Below are 18,349 nucleotides of genomic sequence, written 5' to 3'. Positions count from 1 at the left end.
ACATAATTCTACATTTGTATATTCAACTTTCATGATAATGAGATTGCACTATAGTATTTGTATTAGGTGAATTGAAAAATACAATTTGCTTTTTACAGTGCAAATATTTGTAATAAAAATAAAGTGAGCACTATACACTTTGTATCTGTTTTGTAATTGAAATAAATATAATTGAAAATGTAGAAAACATCCAAAAATATTTAAATAAATGGTATTCTATTATTAACAGTATGATTAATCACAATTATTTTTTTTAATTGCTTGACAGCCCGAATCATAATTAAAATCCTTAAGCCAGTTCTTTTGAGAACCAAGTGTAAATAAGTAACAGTAAAGTATGTCTGTGTTACTGTACTCTGTGTAGGCCCCTGTGCAGTCCTAAATATTTGGGTTTATTTTTGTCCTTAAAAGATTAATATGTTGCTAAATTTTCAACTGAGAGAAGATTGTCCCTGTCCAGAGGAGATTCGGGAAGAGCTATATGAGTTTCACGATGATCTTCTAATTCACTGTGGTGAGAGGCAAATTATTTTTTTCACTGATTGAACATTATACATTTTAGTTCTGATTCTTTTCCATAGCAAGCAAGATACTGAAGACATAACTTACTTGATTTTAGTTGTGTTATGTATCGAATGACTGTTCCTGGCGTTTCTAAGTCCCGAAAGGATCTAAAGTGTGTGTCATGGTTTATTTCCATTGTAAAGTTTTAATTGAATTGAACATTTTTATTATATATTATTTAAATTTTCAGCCCTACCTAGCCCTGATATTAGAAGAAGGAGGAGGAGATGATGGTGATTAATTAAATTTAAATAACAAAAAAATCACCAGGGAAGAAGTTCTGGATACCCTAAAAATTAATTAAACTTACAGCTGTAAACGGAGACTGACCCGCTAGACATAATTATATATTACACGGGGGAGAGGGGACATACCTTTTTTGTTCGTTTTGCTTCATAAGTTAGGAAATGCCAGAATTAAAGTTGCCTGTGCAACCTTAATTTGGCCCCCTTGTGTGAATGTGTTGTGATATATTTTTTAGTTACATGAGCACACACTATTGTTTCCACAGGACTCTTGCTTCCGTGCACAGAATGGACGTGCTCTTGGGATGGTTCAGGGTTGTGTAGTGAAGGTTCTGCTTCACTTGTTGGACACTGCTTCATTTGTTGCATAAATTGTATTCTGGGTTCCGGGAAGTGGTTGGCCTAAGCCCACCCATTCCTAAAGTCCCTCTCACTTAACCCAGAGGGAGGTACCAGTGGACCTGGGCCACAACTAAATGGTGGAGACAACAAATGAAAAAACAGGGATGGGAGTGAAGGTCATAAGGCAAAAATCAAAGAACATGAAGGGGACACTAAACAGAGAACTCCAACAGTGCCCACTGCTCCTCAAAGGGTCCATCAGTCCCTCCAATCATAGTCCAAGAGGACTCCAATTCTGGTGGTGCAAGCCAGGACCAACCTCTGGCATAGCAAAGGGGACTCCACCACTTGCACACTATGTGTGCACTGCAATTAAACACCCATGGCTGGCCAGCTGACTCAGGCTCACAGGGCTTGGGCTTAATTGCGGTGTGGACATTCAGGCTCAGGTTGGAGCCTGAGCTCCGGGACCCTCCCCACTTGTGGAGTTCCAGGGCTCAGGCTGGAGCCCAAGCCTGAATGTCTACGTGGCAATTAAACAGCCCAGCAAACCAGAGTCCCGTGAGCCGGAGTCAGCTGGCAAGGGCCAGTCACAGGTTTTTAAATGTAGTGCACATATATATATACCCTACAGTGTAGATTGTGTGGCAGGGGTTCCGCTAGGAGATTGGAAGGTGTGTAATGAATGAGGCAGGGGATTGTAGGAAGAGAAAGGATGATCTTATGGTTAAATCAGTTGAATGATTTCCTGGAGAAGTGGAATCTATCTCTGCGAGATAGTTTCTGTGTGAGGCAAGTCATGGATACCAAACTTTTCACAAGTGATAATCATTTGTGTTCCTGATTTTCTGATTAGGGACCCTGGGATCTAATTTACAAAAGTGCTTAGCACTCACATATGCAACTGAAGTCAGTGGGAGCTGTAGTGCGAACATATTAAGTGGTATAAAATGCTAAGTACTCTCAGAATGCTAAGTAGAAAAAATAGTTTGTGACAATGTAATTGAGGAAAGTATAATGCATACGTAGAAATTAGCTGAATGAAGGATACACAGGCAACTTTGCTTCTGGCATTTCTTAACTTTTGAATGCTTGACTTTGCAACCTTAACAGTTGTTCTTTTAACATAGCTGTTTGTGTGCAATTTCCTAGATTTTTTAAAAAGCAAACTGAAAATTCAGAAATTCCATTATGTGATATCTTCTTGACACCTATATGTTTCTTCTGCAGAGTTGGAACCCTAAGAGTTGGAACTTCACAGAACTCTGCCATTTGAGTTAATGGGGTAACTGATAGAAGTAGTAGGTTGTAAACGTCTTTGCAGGTCAACATTAGAGGGGGATAGGACACTGGCAGTGTGTTTCAGAGAGATCTGGTGAAACTCAGGAATCTTGGGTTTCATTCCAGGCTCTGGAGGAGAGTAGATCTAATGAACACAGACCCTGTTGCCTCTTTTCCCCCAGATTTGACCCCTTCTGCACTACATATCATCCAATCTATTCTTGACCCAGGTCTGTCTTTTCCCCATTCTCATCTCCTTTTTCCAGTCCCACTCTCTTTACCTACCCGGTCTCAGTCTTCACTGCTCAGGCTTCTTATACTAACCACAGTCTCCTTGCCAAGCAATCCTAGTCTCCACCTCCAGGTTCTCTTAGTCCCTCTCTCCCCCTCCCCACATCCAATCCCAGTCTGCTTGCCCAGCCAATCCTAGTTACTTTCTCCCAGCTCCTCATCCAGCTTGTCCTCTGCTCCTCCCACTGACTCCCAGTTCTAGTCTCTCTCCTTAGGCTTATCCAATCCAATCTCACCCATCCCCTTCCTGCTGACTCTTTGCTGCAGTCTGCTCCCCTCTGTGGATCCTTGTCTCTTTGCACAGCCAGTCCGAGTTCTCCCCCGACACCTCAGCTCCTCATATGATCTCAGCGTCCCACATCTCCCTCCAGCCAACTGAACCCTAGTTCCCCTCTCTGATTCCGTCATGATCTCTCAGTCCCATTCCCCTTCCCTGCAGCCTGGATTCCAGTCTCAGCTTTCCCTCCCTCCAGATTGCAGCTTCTTTGCCCAGCCAGTCCCAGTTTCCGTCCTCACTTCTGGTCCCACTCTTACCTGATTCTGTGTCCTAATCTACTCCTCCCTTCCCCCCGCCCCCATCCTGTCTGGATTTTGTCTCCTTTGCATTTGAATCAGACTGCTTCCTCCTCCACACTGCCTGGCTGCCAGTTGGAGAGAGAGGCTCCCTGCTCTCCATTCAAGTGTCTGGCTCCACCACAGCATGAAACAACTGGTAGCATCAATTATAGGGAAAGACCACTTTTACCCCTGTGTTCCTGGTCTGGAGGGAACATATCAGTTGCTCAGTGGAGAATATGCATGCACAGTCCTGTCACACATAGGAGCTATAAGGGGATGGAGCATCTCTTTAAGCATGGTTCAGACACAGTTTGGTCAGCTCTAGGTGCTGTGAGAGTCTGTCTACACAGCAACTAGACACCCGTAGCTGGTCCGTGCCAGCCAACTCGGGCTCACGGGGCTCAGGCTGCAGGGCCGTTTCATTGCTGTGTAGACTTCCAGGCTTGGGCTTGAGCCCAAGCTCTGGTATCCTCCCACCTCTCAGGGTCCTTTAACAAGAAACAAACTCCACCAGCCAATAAATAAAAGCATCAAACCAACCCCTTTAAATCATCCCATTCAGAGGAATATATTGTTACACTCTCCCTAAACCCGAGCCAAATCTTACAGGACTTTTGTGTCATCATTAATTGCAGTAGAATCTTCCTAAAACAATAGTTTTATAGTTGTTTCCCCTGTTATACTAGGGGAATCAATTACTGATGTTCAGAAGGAGTATTATATATCTGATTATTTGTAATATTTATACTATAACTGTAGTAAATTTGCTGTTTTGAGGGGTACTACTATAGCTAACATTCTAGAAATCCGCTGGTTAAAAGCTATTTTCAATATTCCTAATCTACAGATTTCTTAACCTTATGCAGTACATGTTGTGGAATTTTTTTTAAGTATGTGTGTTGAACAATTTTATCTTGAAGGCATATGGTTTGTTTCTAATTAGTTTTACTGCATGTTAGGTATTCCACTCGAAGAAGAAGAGGAGATGGATGAAGACACTTCCTGGATGGGCAAACTTCGTTCACTGATATACAAAATCAAAGGCCCACCAAAAGCAGAAAAAAAAGAGCCTACAGAGGTGGAGGAAAAGTCTCCCAGTAAGTTTTTTAAAGTGGTACGTCTAGTACTGCATATTTCTCTTACTCTGCAGAAGTTTCAGTGCTGTAACATTTTTTCTCATAAAAGTTTGTATGAATAAAAAGACATTTTTTATACAGCAGAACGAAGAAGGGAGCTGTATCTTTAAGTAGTTTTCAGACAGTTAAAAAAAGCATCTGGGCTCCAGGCCATGATTAAATGAGTTTTTATTAGAGATGGATCTGAATCTGTGGAATAATTCAGATCCAGAGTTGAACTTCGTGGATGCATACTGGCATAATGGGTCAAAGCAAAACAAAAACTCAGTGTGGTGTTTAGATGGTGCTTGTAATTATTAGAATTGGGAGCACTGGCTGTTGGGAGTCTGAAAGGACAGGAAACAGGAAGGAGTGGGGAGGAGTTGAAGAGGCTGAGGGAGAGCTACTGAGGATGCAGTGGCAGCTTGGAAAAGAGGTTTCCACTTTAAAAAATAAAGTCCTGTTGAAGTTTGTTCGTACCTTGCTTGGCTACTACAACACTCAGATTGTGGGAAATCCAGATCTAGACTTGCAACTTGTTACCTTGGACCCATGTCTGCTTCAGATTTCTTCTGAAACTTACCATTTTCCACTTTATACCTTACCTACATTTAACTTTTCCACAGTGCCTATTCCAAAGGCTGTATGTTTTCCACTGCCATGATTCCTGTGACAAAAAACTTATCTCTTTCCCCTGTCTTTCACTAAGCAAAACTTTTCCATGGATTTTTACATATTAGTGGTTTGATTCTATTCTGTGTTTTAGCCCAGAACTCGCAGCCCAGGAGGGAAGGGGGCTAAGGTAGCTTTGAGACTCCTTTGTGCCATTCTTACCCTAAGTTGTTCCAGCGTCCACAGCATGATTAGACAGCATTCAGAGCTGTCTAATTTACAGCCATCTCCCCAGGCTGCCCTATGGGCTATGGTGCTACAAGGAATTTTCACATCATTGTGTGCTGAAATCCTGTCACTGGCACCCATCCAATCCCCAGTCCCATTCTCCATATGACAGAGCTTGCAGATGGGTCCTCAGAAGTAAGCCTTGTGGCTCTCTTCCTAAGTGCCTGCACCAGGAGAATCCTCCCATAATTTGAACCAGGGTTTTAAGGGCCCCTTTACGCCATTCTAGCCCTTTACGTAAGCCATTGTTTTTAAATTATTAAATGATAGGTATATAAACTTTTATAATGGAGAATAAACTCTCTTATAATTTAAATGTTGTTCCATAGCTTTTCTTTTTCTTTTCCAATTTTACTGAGATTGTTACTTTTTTATTTTTGACCATCACTTTCTCATTTTTTTGTTATAAAAAGCAACCAGCACCACTTAAACTTAATCATCTTTCCATTGTTCTTACATTTCATTCCATCTACAATTATTAGTGCTAAAATATGTAGTTGGTTTTTGAGTATAAAAATAAAAACAGCTCTTTTGATCTAGTAAAGTAGGGGATAAGAAAAGAACTATGAAGAAATGAATATTAGGAGAGTTTCACTATTTGAATGGATTTAGCAGGGATGGAATATCCTGAATAAGACAAGTGTTTCCACCACTCACGGCCCATTTCTGTGACAATTACTAATGAGTAATCCCAATGAAGTCTATGAATTATTCATGTGAGTGCTGTGTATGGTTGTACATTTTGCTGTCTTTTGAAAATTTTCTACTTTTTTGTCTGAAACACCAAATATTCATCAGATACAATTATACATATCTATAATATGTATTTTCCCTCTATTGAAACCCAGGTAATAATTTCTTGTAAGCCCTTTACGTGGTGTTTGGGACTACTGAAATAGGAATACTATTATCTAGGCATTTTATGTCAGTTTTGCACTTCAGTACAAATTCTGTGTACAATGAAAGCTGTGCTATCCAGCACTTTACCAACCAGAAAGCTCTATAAACCGGCATTTCTGATCTTCATTGAAATCCAGTTGGTGTGGGGCCGGCAGGCTCCCTACCTGGCTCCACGTGGCTCCCTGGAAGCGGTGACATGTCCCTGCTGCTCTTAGGTGGAGGAATGGTCACAAGGAGTCCGGAGTGCAAGAGAGGCTCAGGGCTGGGGCACAGGGTTGAGGCGTGGGAGGAGGTGCGGGGTGCGGGCTCTGGGAGGGAGTTTAGGTGTAGGGGGGGCTCGGGGCAGAGGGCTGGGGTGTGGGAGGGGATTCGGGGTGCTGAATCTAGATGGCAATCACTTTGGGTGGCTCCCGCAAGCGACGACATGTCCCTGCTGCTCCTAGACAGAGGCGTGGCTATGCAGCTCTGCGCACTGCCCCCGCCCTGCCTCGCCTCGAGCACTAGCTCTGCAGCTTCCATTGGCCAGGACCCATGTCCAATGGGAGCTGCAGAGATGGCGCCTGTGGGCGGAGGCAGCACACATTGCCTCCTACCTGCACCTCCGCCTAGAAGCAGCAGGGACATGTTGCTGCTTGCAGGGAGCCGCCCGGATCCAGCACCCCAACCCTCAGTCCTGCATCCCCTCCTGCACCAAACTCCCTCCCTCTTAGTTAATTGGAATTTTCAACTTGCCGGCACCCCCCCCCATTCCCCCAGGATGCTGGATAAAAAAGCTTTTACTGTATATATCTTTGGCCTGAGGTGAAATAATGTTCCAGTGTTTAATATAATAGTTCATTGTGCACCATGTTCCCATAAATCTTTAGCGCATGCCTTCAGAAACAGAGACCAGAGTAAAATATTGTCTTGTTATGATCAGTCTGTCTGAAAACTTTACTCTTTAGTTCTTCAATCTTGTTGCCTTTTTCACTGACCTTTCATCTTATTCAAAATATACATGGGGGAAAGAACTGATGTAATTTATCAGAAGAATTATTTAACTCTCATGTCATAAAGCAGGGTATTGTAGGTACAACCACAAAGGAGAATAAGTGGAATGTATCCCCATAACTTTGCAGTGTTGAGTTAAGCTATGAAATATTCTTCTTATAAAGGTGTATGCAAGTATTAACACAAGTGTTTGAAAGGTGTGCAGAGACTCTGAATTTAAAAGAAGAAGAAAAAGCAGCAGTCCCAGAGGCTAGAGGAATACCTTACACCTTAAAAAAAAACAATCCCTGGTGTCCAGCAGCATGCACAATGGAGCAAGGGGCTATGGAATTACAGGTGAAAAGTAGAGAATTTTTTGAGGAAGACCACTTCTACCATTTTGTTACTGTTTTTTTAAATTCGTTGTTAGGAACTGAGAGAGGAATAGTGGAACATAAGAATGGCCATACTGGGTCAGACCAAAGGTCCATCTAGCCCAGTATCCTGTCTTCTGACAGTGACCAATGCCAGGTGCCACAGAAGGAATGAAAAGAAAAGGTAATCATCAAGTGATCCATCCCCTGTCACCCATTCCCAGCTTCTGGCAAACAGAGGCTAGGGACACCATCACTGTTCATCCTGGCTAATAACCATTGATGGACCTATCCTCCATGAATATCTAGTTCTTTTTTGAACCCTATTATAGACTTGGCCTTCACAACATCCTCTGGCAAGGAGTTCCACAGGTTGACTGTGTGTTGTGTGAAAAAATACTTCCTTTTGTTTGTTTTAAACCTGCTGCCTATTAATTTCATTTGGTGATCCCTAGTTCTTGTGTTATGAGAGGGAGTAAATAACACTTCCTTATTTACTTTCTCCACACCAGTTATGATTTTATAGATCTGTATCATCTCCCCCCTTAGTCGTCTGTTTTCCAAACTGAAAAGTCCCAGCCGTATTAATCTTGCCTTTTTGTGAACCTTTTCCAATTCCAATATATCTTTTTTGAGATGAGGGGGGGGCCACATCTGCACACAGTATTCAAGATGTGGGCGTACTATGGATTTCTATAGAGGCAATATGATATTTTCTGTCTTCTTATCTTTCTTAATGATTCCCAACATTCTGTTCGCTTTTTTGAGTGCCGCTGCACATTGAGTGGATGTTTTCAGAGAACTATCCACAATGACTCCTTGAGTGATAACAGCTAATTTAGACCCCATCATTTTATATGTATAGTTGGGATTATGTTTTCCAGTGGGCATTACTTTGCATTTATCAACATTGAATGTCATCTGCCATTGTGTTGCCTGATCACCCAGTTTTGAGAGATCCACTCTCTCCCTCCTCCCTTACCTCCCTCCATTCTGAAAACTGACAATTTACTCCCATTTACTCCTAACCTTTACTCCTACCATTTACTCCTACTCTTTGTTTCCTATCTTTTAACCAATCCATGAGAGGACCTTCCCTCTTATCCCATGACAGCTTACTTTGTTAAGAGCCTTTGGTGACGGACCTTATCAAAGGCTTTTTGAAAATCTAAGTACACTATATGCACTGGATCCTCTTTGTCCACATGCTTGTTGACCCCCTCAAAGAATTCTAGCAGATTGGTGAGGCATGATTTCCCTTTACAAAAACTGTATTGACTCTTCCCCAACAAATTATGTTCATCTATGTGTCTGACAACTTGATTCTTTACTATAGTTTCAACCAGTTTGCCCGGTACTGAAGTCAGGCTTACTGGCCTGTAATTGCTGGGATCACCACTGGAGCCCTTTTTAAAAATGGGTGTCACATTAGCTATCCTCCAGTCATTTGATTTAAATGATAGGTTACAGGCTACACTTAGTAGTTCTGCAGTTTCACATTCAATTTACTTCAGAACTCTTGGGTGAATACCATCTGGTCCTGGTGACGTATTACTCTTTAGTTTATCAATTTGTTCCAAAATCTCCTCTAATGACACCTCAATCTTGACAGTTTCTCAGACTTGTCATCTAAAAAGAATGGTTCAGGTTTGGGAATCTCCCTCAGATCCTCAGCCAGGAAGACAGATGCAAAGAATTCATTTAGGTTCTCCACAATGGTCTTATCGTCCTTGAGTGCTCCTTTAGCATCCCAATCATCCAGTGGCCCCACTGGTTGTTTAGCAAGCGTCCTGCTTCTGATGTACTTAATTCTTTTTTGGTCTTCCTAATTCATAGATATTTCATAGATATTTAGGTCAGAAGGGACCATTATGATCATCTAGTCTGACCTCCTGCACAACGCAGGCCACAGAATTTCATCCACCACTCCTGCAAAAAACCTCTCACGTATGTCTGAGCTATTGAAGTCCTCAAATCGTGGTTTAAAGACTTCAAGGAGCAGAGAATCCTCCAGCAAGTGACCCATGCCCCATGCTACAGAGGAAGGCGAAAAACCTCCAGGGCTTCTTCCAATCTGCCCTGGAGGAAAATTCCTTCCCGACCCCAAATATGGTGATCAGCTAAACCCTGAGCATATGGGCAAGATTCACCAGCCAGATACTACAGAAAATTCTTTCCTGTGTAACTCAGATCCCACCCCATCTAATATCCCATCACAGGCCATTGGGCCTATTTACCATGAATATTTAATTACCAAAACCATGTTATCCCATTATACCATCTCCTCCATAAGCTTATCGAGCTGAATCTTAAAGCCAGATAGATCTTTTGCCCCTACTGCCTCCCTTGGAAAGCTATTCCAAAACTTCACTCCTCTGATGGTTAGAAACCTTCATCTAATTTCAAGTCTAAACTTCCCAATGACCAGTTTATGTCCATTTGTTCTTGTGTCCACATTGGTACTGAGCTTAAATAATTCCTCTCCCTCTCCAGTATTTATCCCTCTGATATATTTATAGAGAGCAATCATATCTCTCCTCAACCTTCTTTTAGTTAGGCTAAACAAGCCAAGCTCCTTGAGTCTCCTTTCATAAGACAAGTTTTCCATTCCTCGGATCATCCTAGTAGCCCTTCTCTGTACCTGTTCCAGTTTGAATTCATCCTTCTTAAACATGGGAGACCAGAACTGCACACAGTATTCCAGGTGAGGTCTCACCAGTGCCTTGTATAACGGTACTAAAACCTCCTTATCCTTACTGGAAATACCTCTCCTGATGCATCCGAAGACCGCATTAGCTTTTTTCACGGCCAAATCACATTGGCGGTTCATAGTCATCCTATGATCAACCAATACTCCAAGGTCGTTCTCCTCCTCTGTTACTTCTAATTGATGCGTCCCCAGCTTATAACTAAAATTCTTATTATTAATCCCTAAATGCATGACCTTACACTTCTCACTATTAAATTTCATCCTATTACTATTACTCCAGTTTACAAAGTCATCCAGATCCTCCGGTAGGATATCCCTGTCCTTCTCTAAATTGGCAATACCTCCCAGCTTTATATCATCCACATACTTTATTAGCATACTCCCACTTTTTGTGCCGAGGTCAGTAATAAAAAGATTAAATAAGATTGGTCCCAAAACAGATCCTTGAGGAACTCCACTGGTAACCTCCCTTCAGCCTGACAGTTCACCTTTCAGTAGGACCCGTTGTAATCTCCCCTTTAACCAATTCCTTATCCACCTTTCAATTTTCCTATTGATCCCCGTCTTATCCAATTTAACTAATAATTCCCTATGTGGCACGGTATCAAACGCCTTACTGAAATCTAGGTAAATTAGATCCACTGCATTTCCTTTGTCTAAAAAATCTGTTACTTTCTCAAAGAAGGAGATCAGGTTGGTTTGGCACAATCTACCTTTTGTAAAACCATGTTGTATTTTGTCCCATTTACCATTGACTTCAATGTCCTTGAAGTCCTTGAATTATATTTTTACATTTCATTTGTCAGAGTTTATGCTGCTTTCTATTTTCCTCACTAGGATTTAACTTCCACTTTTTAAAGGATGCCTTTTTGCCTCTAACTGCTTCTTTTACTTTGTTGAGCCATGGTGGTACTTTTTTTGGTTCTCTTAGTATGTTTTTTAATTTGAGGTATAAATTTAAGTTGAGCATCTATTATGATGTCTTTAAAACGTTTCCATGCAGCTTGCAGGGATTTCACTTTTGGCACTGTACCTTTTAATTTCTGTTTAATTAACTTCCTCATTTTTGTGTAGTTCCCCTTTCTGAAATTAGATGCTACAGTGTTGGGCTGCTGTGGTGTTTTCCCCGCAACAGAGATGTTAAAGTTAATTATCTTATGGTCACTATTACCAAGCAGTCCAGCTATATTCACCTCTTGGACCAGATCGTGTGCTCCAGTTAGGACTAAATCAAGAAATGCCTCTCCTCTTGTGGGTTCCAGGACTAGCTGCTCCAAAAAGCAGTCATTTAAGGTGTCAAGGAACTTTATCTCTGCATCCTGTCCTGAGATGACATGGATGTAAAACGTACAACAGTTTGTAAGACTGTACAAGATATCAAAATAATTTTACTATGTGCTATAGTTCTCACGAACATTTTTATAGTCATAGTGCCTATAGGTCAACCAAGTTGGGATCCTATTTTGCTAGGGGTCAGACATAACAGGTGGATGAAACAAAGAAATGGGTCAGGGTGCAGAGGAAGTGAGTTGAGGTATCAAAAATAGTAAAATGTGCCCAATTCTTAGCCAGTCAGGAGCAGTAATCAGAAATTTGCTCTTCCTTAGTCACTAGCATTTGACAGTTTGTATGCTTTATGGAGGAGGTCAATTTTGAGAAGGAACTTAAAGGAGCATAAGATGGTGGCTTTATGGATTTTTATTGGTAGTTTTCCCCACTCGTAAGAGGCAACAAGGGAGAAAGAACAAAAGTGCTTGTCAGAGAAATGGAGAATTAGGCAATCAAGCAGGCATCATTGGTGAAGTGAAAGTGGGAGCCAAGCTTGTGATAAAATAATAGGTGAGATAGATAGGGCAGAGCTAAGTTGTGCATATTCTCTCTTCATGTATTGCAAAAATATGTCCTAATTTTTCCTCTCTCCAACTTTTTTTTAACATTTCTCTGATCTCCTAATGTGAGAATGCTGTCCAGGTTTTCAGTTATTTATCAGTGCCGTAAGGTCATTTGTATATTTTTATTAAACAATACTGTGTCCATCAAAACTTATTCAAAATCAAAGTTACAAAACTTTAAAGTTTACTAAGCCTTTAATATCCAAACCAAAGCTGTAAAACTTCTTATCTACTGCACACACTGCAGCCTAAATCACATCGAGCCTGTGGCTAATAACCATATAGATCTTGCTAAGCAAATCCAACATTGTTTGATAAGTCAAATCCATAGCTCCCGACAGAAAGAAAGTGGGTCTATTTCCTGGCAGCTAGAAACTTTGGAGGAAAATGCTGAATCTAACGTTTCCAGGTATAGTTTATTGGTTTTTAAGTAAAAGTGACAAATGCTAAAAAGTGCAGTGTTTGTAACAATGACACAGTCCCATCTTTTTTGAGCCACACATTCAGGTCATGTTTAACTCTTTCCACTTCTTTCAGCGCAACACTACTAAGAGCCAACTTCTCCTTTCTGCCCACATTGCCAAAATTCTTGTCCAGCCCTAATCATCCCACACCTTATCGACTGTAATCTCTTCCTCTCTGCCCTCAGTGCCCTCATTTCTTCCTATTAAGTCCATTCAAAATGTTGTTGCTAAAATAATTTTACTGGTTCATTGCTCCATACTCCTATAGGCCCTAATTTTTCCACTTCTGAACCTATTCAATATACATCTTTTTATCTTATTTACCTTAAAACCCTTTTTCTTACTAGCCATAATCTCCATTAGGAGATCAACAGAAATAAGAGCCCACTCCTTCAAGAAATCTTATTGGAGCTCTCACAAAGATAAAATTGTTCTTTGGATCCCAGAAGCATTTCTTTACAAAGGTCATCTCTCCTTTCTACACATCAGAGAGTTTTACCCTTTTTCTGCTCTGACCCAAAGCTTGAGAGAGTAGTTCTAGTATAAATTGGATCTAAGCAGCGTGGTACAAATATTTCTCATATGTAGTGAGTGTTCTAAGCCATCAGCATTATTTTCTCATTTCCATCCACTGTGTCCTCTGACATAAATCCTTAAAATCCTCCCTAGCCAGATGATTCATTTGTGACTCAGTCAGATTTATGTAGCATACAGCAAGTTAGTTCTTAACAGTATAATGGCAAATTCCACCCATTCTGTGACAGCATCTTGGACCAAAAAAGCATCTGCATCAACCAAAAAGAACTTCAGAGTGGCCATGTTCTCCACTATTAACAATTTTTATTCTCTATTTCAAGTTGATATTTTATTTCTTAATGGACAGGGACAATATTTAAGGAGAAGATCAAACTGGAGGAAGGGGTAGTGCCTGGGAAGTTGCCCCCTCAGAAAATAATGGTTACTTTCAACCAAACTGGAGCAGGGAAGGTAGGGAGCACTGGGAGAATGATTTTTCAGCTGTAGAGGGAATTCATGGACTGGCAGAGTAGGCAAGCTGCATGGGGGAGCTGAATTGAATTGTTTTGGAGAAAAGGGCTCACTTACATCAGTGAAACTCTGTAGCTTCTTATATGGGGAAGTACATATGTTTTTCAAGTGCTTGCTTGTGTCCATTCCATTGTAGGTGTGTGTGCTCGCTGGAAGTTTTTACCCTCAGTGGTATCCATAGGGAACCGGCTCTCGTGCCTTCTGTAGTGACATACATATGTGCCGGTATAAGGGCACCGCTGCCTCCCCTCCCTCAGTTCCTTCTTACTGCCAGTATCGGTGCTGGAAAGCTCCCCTTTCCCTAGAAAGTGGTTCCCATTCAGTGGTTCTTTGAACTTTTTTCTTTGTAAACAGTTGTAGTTACTGTTCTTAATAGTTTAGTGTACTTGAGGGCATGGCTGCACTTGCAGATGTAGAACACCATGAGTTAAACCAGCCCTCAGAGACTGCAGTAGGGAAAGCGCTGCAGTGTGTTCACACTGACAGCTGCAAGCGCACTGACGTGGCCACATTTGCGGCACTTGCAGCGGCATTGGGAGCGGTGCGTTATGAGGAGCTATCCCGCAGAGCATCTCTTCCCATTCTGGCACTGTGGCTTGTGGGAAGGGGGCAAGGGGTGCGGGGCATTCTGGGTCCTGTCCTAATGCCTCGTGATGCATCACTTCGCATCCCAGCAATCCCTGTGCTCCCGTCCACATTTGGTGCCGTCTTTCAACATTTTTGTATTGAGCACTCTGTCTTTTCTTTCGGTCTGTGGGAATGGAGCCCAAAGTGCTGAGGAATATGCTGATGGGTCTCACCAGCACGTCACGTTTGGCAGTCGAGTTACTCCTTAATCTACAAACTGACAGTGAGGAGTCCGACGATGATGTCGACTTGTGTCATGCATATGACACAAGATTGCTTGTGGCATTCATGGACATGCGTACCACCGTGGAACACCGCTTTTGGGCTCGGGAAGCAAGCACTGAGTGGTGGGATTACATTGTTATGCAAGTCTGGGATGAGGAGCAGTGGTTGCAGAACTTTCAGATGAGAAAAGCCACTTTCATGGGACGGTGTGATGAGCTTGCCCCCACCATGCAGCTCAAGGACATGAGATTGAGAGCTGCCCTGCAGATGGAGAAGCGGGTTGCTGTTGCAATCTGGAAGCTGGCAACTCCAGACAGCTATCGCTCGGTCACTAACCAGTTTGGAGTGGGAAAGTCGACTGCTGGAATTGTGTTGGTGCAAGTTTGCAGGGCCATTAATTGCATCCTGCTCAGAAGAACTGTGACTCTGGGTGACATGCATGACATTGTAGCTGGCTTTGCACAAATGGGTTTCCCTAACTACAGAGGGGCAGTAGATGGGACGCATATTCCAATTCTGGCACCAGCCCACCTAGCCTCCGAGTACGTTAATTGGAAGGGGTATTTCTCTATGGTTCTCCAGGCGCTTGTGGATCATGGTGGATGTTTCATTTCCGGGCCAGCCTGCGTTAATATCAAGGTGCATGACGCACACATCTTTCGGAACACTGGCCTGTTCAGGAAGCTGCAAGCCAGGACTTTCTTCCCAGACCTGAAGATCACCATAGGGGAAGTCGAAATGCCCATTGTAATCCTTGGAGACCCTTCTTACCCTTTAATGCTGTGGCTCATGAAACCCTACACAGGGAGCCTTGACAGCAGCAAGGAGCAGCTCAACAACAGGCTGAGTTGGTACAGAATGACTGTGGAGTCTGCTTTTGGCCATTTAAAGGGCTGCTGGTGCTGTCTGTATGGGAAGCTGGACTTGGCCAATGACAACATCCCCACGGTTATATCCCCATGCTGTACCCTCCATAACATGTGAAGGGAAGTGTGAAAGATTCACTCAGGCATGAAACTCAGAGGTTCAACACCTGGAGGTTGAATTTGAACAGTCAGAGAGCAGGGCTATTAGAGAGGCCCAGCATGGGGCTGCAAGGATTAGGGATGCCTTGAGGGAGCAATTTGAGGCTGAAAGCCACCGGTAATGTTTGGTGCCCTGCACGGGAGTGAGGAGCGGTGGTTCCAATGTTAGTAGGAATCTGTGTTTGCTACACTGACTTGCAGTGCCTGTTGCTTTCCTGGGCTAAGGTATCTGTTACTTAATGCAATAATAAAGAATGTTTTCAAAGCCAAAAAATCCATTTATTGGAAAGAAACACAAATGCTTGGGAAACAGAAAGGGCGGGGTGGGTAACGGTTCAATCACAGATTTGCATATGTTCTGTTATCATACTCAGCCTTCCTGTCAGTAGTGCTGTGCAATGAGTGTTGTACCTCAGGCTGGCAAAATGCATGGTGATGGGGGTTGAGTGCAGTGGGTAAGGGTCGTAGTTTGCAGGGCTGGGTGGTCAAGCTGCAGATATTGGAGGCAGCTGGTGGCGATAAGAACCCGGATGTAGGGGAAAGTGGATTGGAGGTGACATGGGGGCACAAGGGAAAGAGTTTTGGGACAAGGGCTGTGGGGGGGGAGACAGGGGCAGTGGCCATAGTACTCTGCCTGCATTGCTACGAACGCCTGCATTGAGCTGGCTTGGCGCTCCATAATGCTTAGCAGCCACCCCATGCTTTGGTGCCAGTGATCCGCATTCTGCTGATGGACCCTCCTTTCACTCTCCCGCCACTCCTGCACTTTTTGATTTTCATTAAGGGACTGCTGCATTACTTCATGCAGCATGTCATCTTTGTTTCTACACGGCCTCTTCCTAATTCTTTGGAGTCTTTCAGCCGGTGATAACAAGGACGGCTGACATCTCAAGGTTGCATCTATAAAGCCAAAATGCAACACTTAACAGAGGCAGCATTGTTCACACCAGACAGAGCAATGATTCAGCCATACTTAAGACAACCCAGTCTATACAGTAGCAGAATTTGCCCATCCCAAAGGGAGCACACATAACCCACAGGAGAACCAAAATGGTGAGTAAGCACAGGGGCAAGGGGGACTGATTGTTTCATGGCCGTACTGTCCTCTGGGTTTCTGTGCCTGGGGGAGAGCTAACAGATGCAGGGGTCCCCTATACTGAACACTGTCCCCACATTTGCCACAGAGTTCATTCTGGAAGATATCTCGCTGCTGAGGGTAGCCTGGGAAGCAAGGGAGGGTCTTCTGCTACAACTCTGCTTCCACCCTGGCCCCTATGCAGCTTGCCTGTGTGCAGGAATGGTCCGCCCACCCCTCACGGCACAGTCGCGCAGGCATGTTACCCTTACTGGGACAAGGAGCACAGTAGCTCTCCCAAGAAACCTGCCAAGTGCATTGTCTAGCTTCTGCATGAGACCTTTGAAGAGATCACTGAAGCCGATTACTGCGATGTGAGAGAGCACATCAACGCCCTATTCCGCATCTTTGCATGCATGCAGCCCTAACCCTCCTCGCCCCAAGAGCCCGCACTGAACAACTTCCTTCCCAAAATAAAAGCCGCTTACCGGGAACCTCCTCTGGTGTTTGTCCTTCCCCAAGCATCGGCCGCTGCGACTGGCTACCTTCCTCCTGACTTGAGAACAGCTCCTGGCTGCATGCATCTAAGGATGCCGGGGTGTCTCCCTCCTCCTCAGCACCCTCACTCCCACTTTCCTCCTCCTCCTGCCCTGTTGAATTGGACTCTGAAGTGTCCATGGTGGTCCTCGGAGTGGAGGTGGGGTCGCCCCCAAGTATTGTGTCCAGATCTTTGTAGAAATGGCAGGTCGTGGGGGCAGCACTGGAGCGGTGGTTTGCCTCGCGGGCTTTGCGGTAGGCATTCCACAGCTCCTTCTCTTTAACCCTGCACTGCAGTGTGTTCCGGTCATGGCCCCTTTCCATCATGTCCCTTGATATCTGCCCAAAGGTATCATAATTCCTGCGGCTGGAGTGCAGCTGGGACTGGACAGCTTCCTCCCCGCAAACACTGATGAGGTCCAGCACCTCTCCATTGCTCCATACTGGGGATCACCAGGCACATGGAGGCATGGTCACCTGGAAAGTTTCGCTGAAAGCACTCCACGCCTTGCTGAGCAAACAGGAAGGGGGTTTTCAAAATTCCCAGAGAATTTAAAGGGTGGGTCTGATGGTTGATCACCTGAGGGCAGGGCAGTAGAGTTCAAAGTGATGACAAGAGTGTCTAGAACAGGCATTGTGGGACACTTCTGGAGGCCGATCAGAGCGCATTAATAGACCAGGGCATCCACACTGGCGTTGCGGTGCTCCAGGCGGGGTGCAGCGTTATGCTTCTCGTTGAGGTGAATTACCAGGAGCGCTCCAGCCTCAGAGTCCAGGCGCTCTACATGCCTTGCCAGTGTGAATGTGTCGTGAGTTAGGGCACCCAGGGCTGCTTTAATGCGCTCTAACCCGCAAGTGTAGTCATGCCCTTAGTGATAGATAGTCCCCCGAGGTACTTAGCCCAGGGACGGGGCACGCCCTGCTCCCCTGGCTTCAAGCCTTGCAATTGCTGTAAAAAGCCCATGCCAATCAGCGATTTAAGCTGTTTAAAGTGTCTGGGTGAGTCCAACATTCGCGAGAAGTGTTGTATTTTGCAAGGGATTCAAGCCCCAGACTAAGAAGGAAAGAGACATTAAACTGTGAGCGCTCCTCATGGAATTAGTGCTGGCACTGTCCTTAGAGCGAGCATATTCAGACACAGTACCAAGTACCTCAGCATTGACAAGAAGTGCCTCCCTCCTCCCAGCACCGAATTCCTCTCTGTGCCG

General features: G+C 43.8%; 1 protein-coding gene across 16 annotated transcripts in view; it reads left to right on the top strand.

The window, feature by feature from the left end:
- RYR3 (ryanodine receptor 3) overlaps window positions 1-18,349 on the top strand; it is a 581,477-nt gene that overhangs the window by 278,469 nt on the left and 284,659 nt on the right. For all 16 annotated transcript variants that reach the window (XR_012159473.1, XR_012159474.1, XM_073348839.1 and 13 more), the window contains 2 exons: window positions 412-514; window positions 4,241-4,378. Coding sequence is in view for 14 of the 16 variants with exons in the window: in XM_073348839.1 (XP_073204940.1) it covers window positions 412-514; window positions 4,241-4,378 (241 nt within the window). In the remaining 2 variants the exon portion in view is untranslated. The remainder of the gene's footprint in view (window positions 1-411; window positions 515-4,240; window positions 4,379-18,349) is intronic.

Source organism: Lepidochelys kempii, chromosome 6, assembly GCF_965140265.1.
Source record: "Lepidochelys kempii isolate rLepKem1 chromosome 6, rLepKem1.hap2, whole genome shotgun sequence".
Taxonomy (NCBI): Eukaryota; Metazoa; Chordata; order Testudines; family Cheloniidae; genus Lepidochelys; species Lepidochelys kempii.
This window is presented reverse-complemented; position numbering and strand designations above follow the sequence as displayed.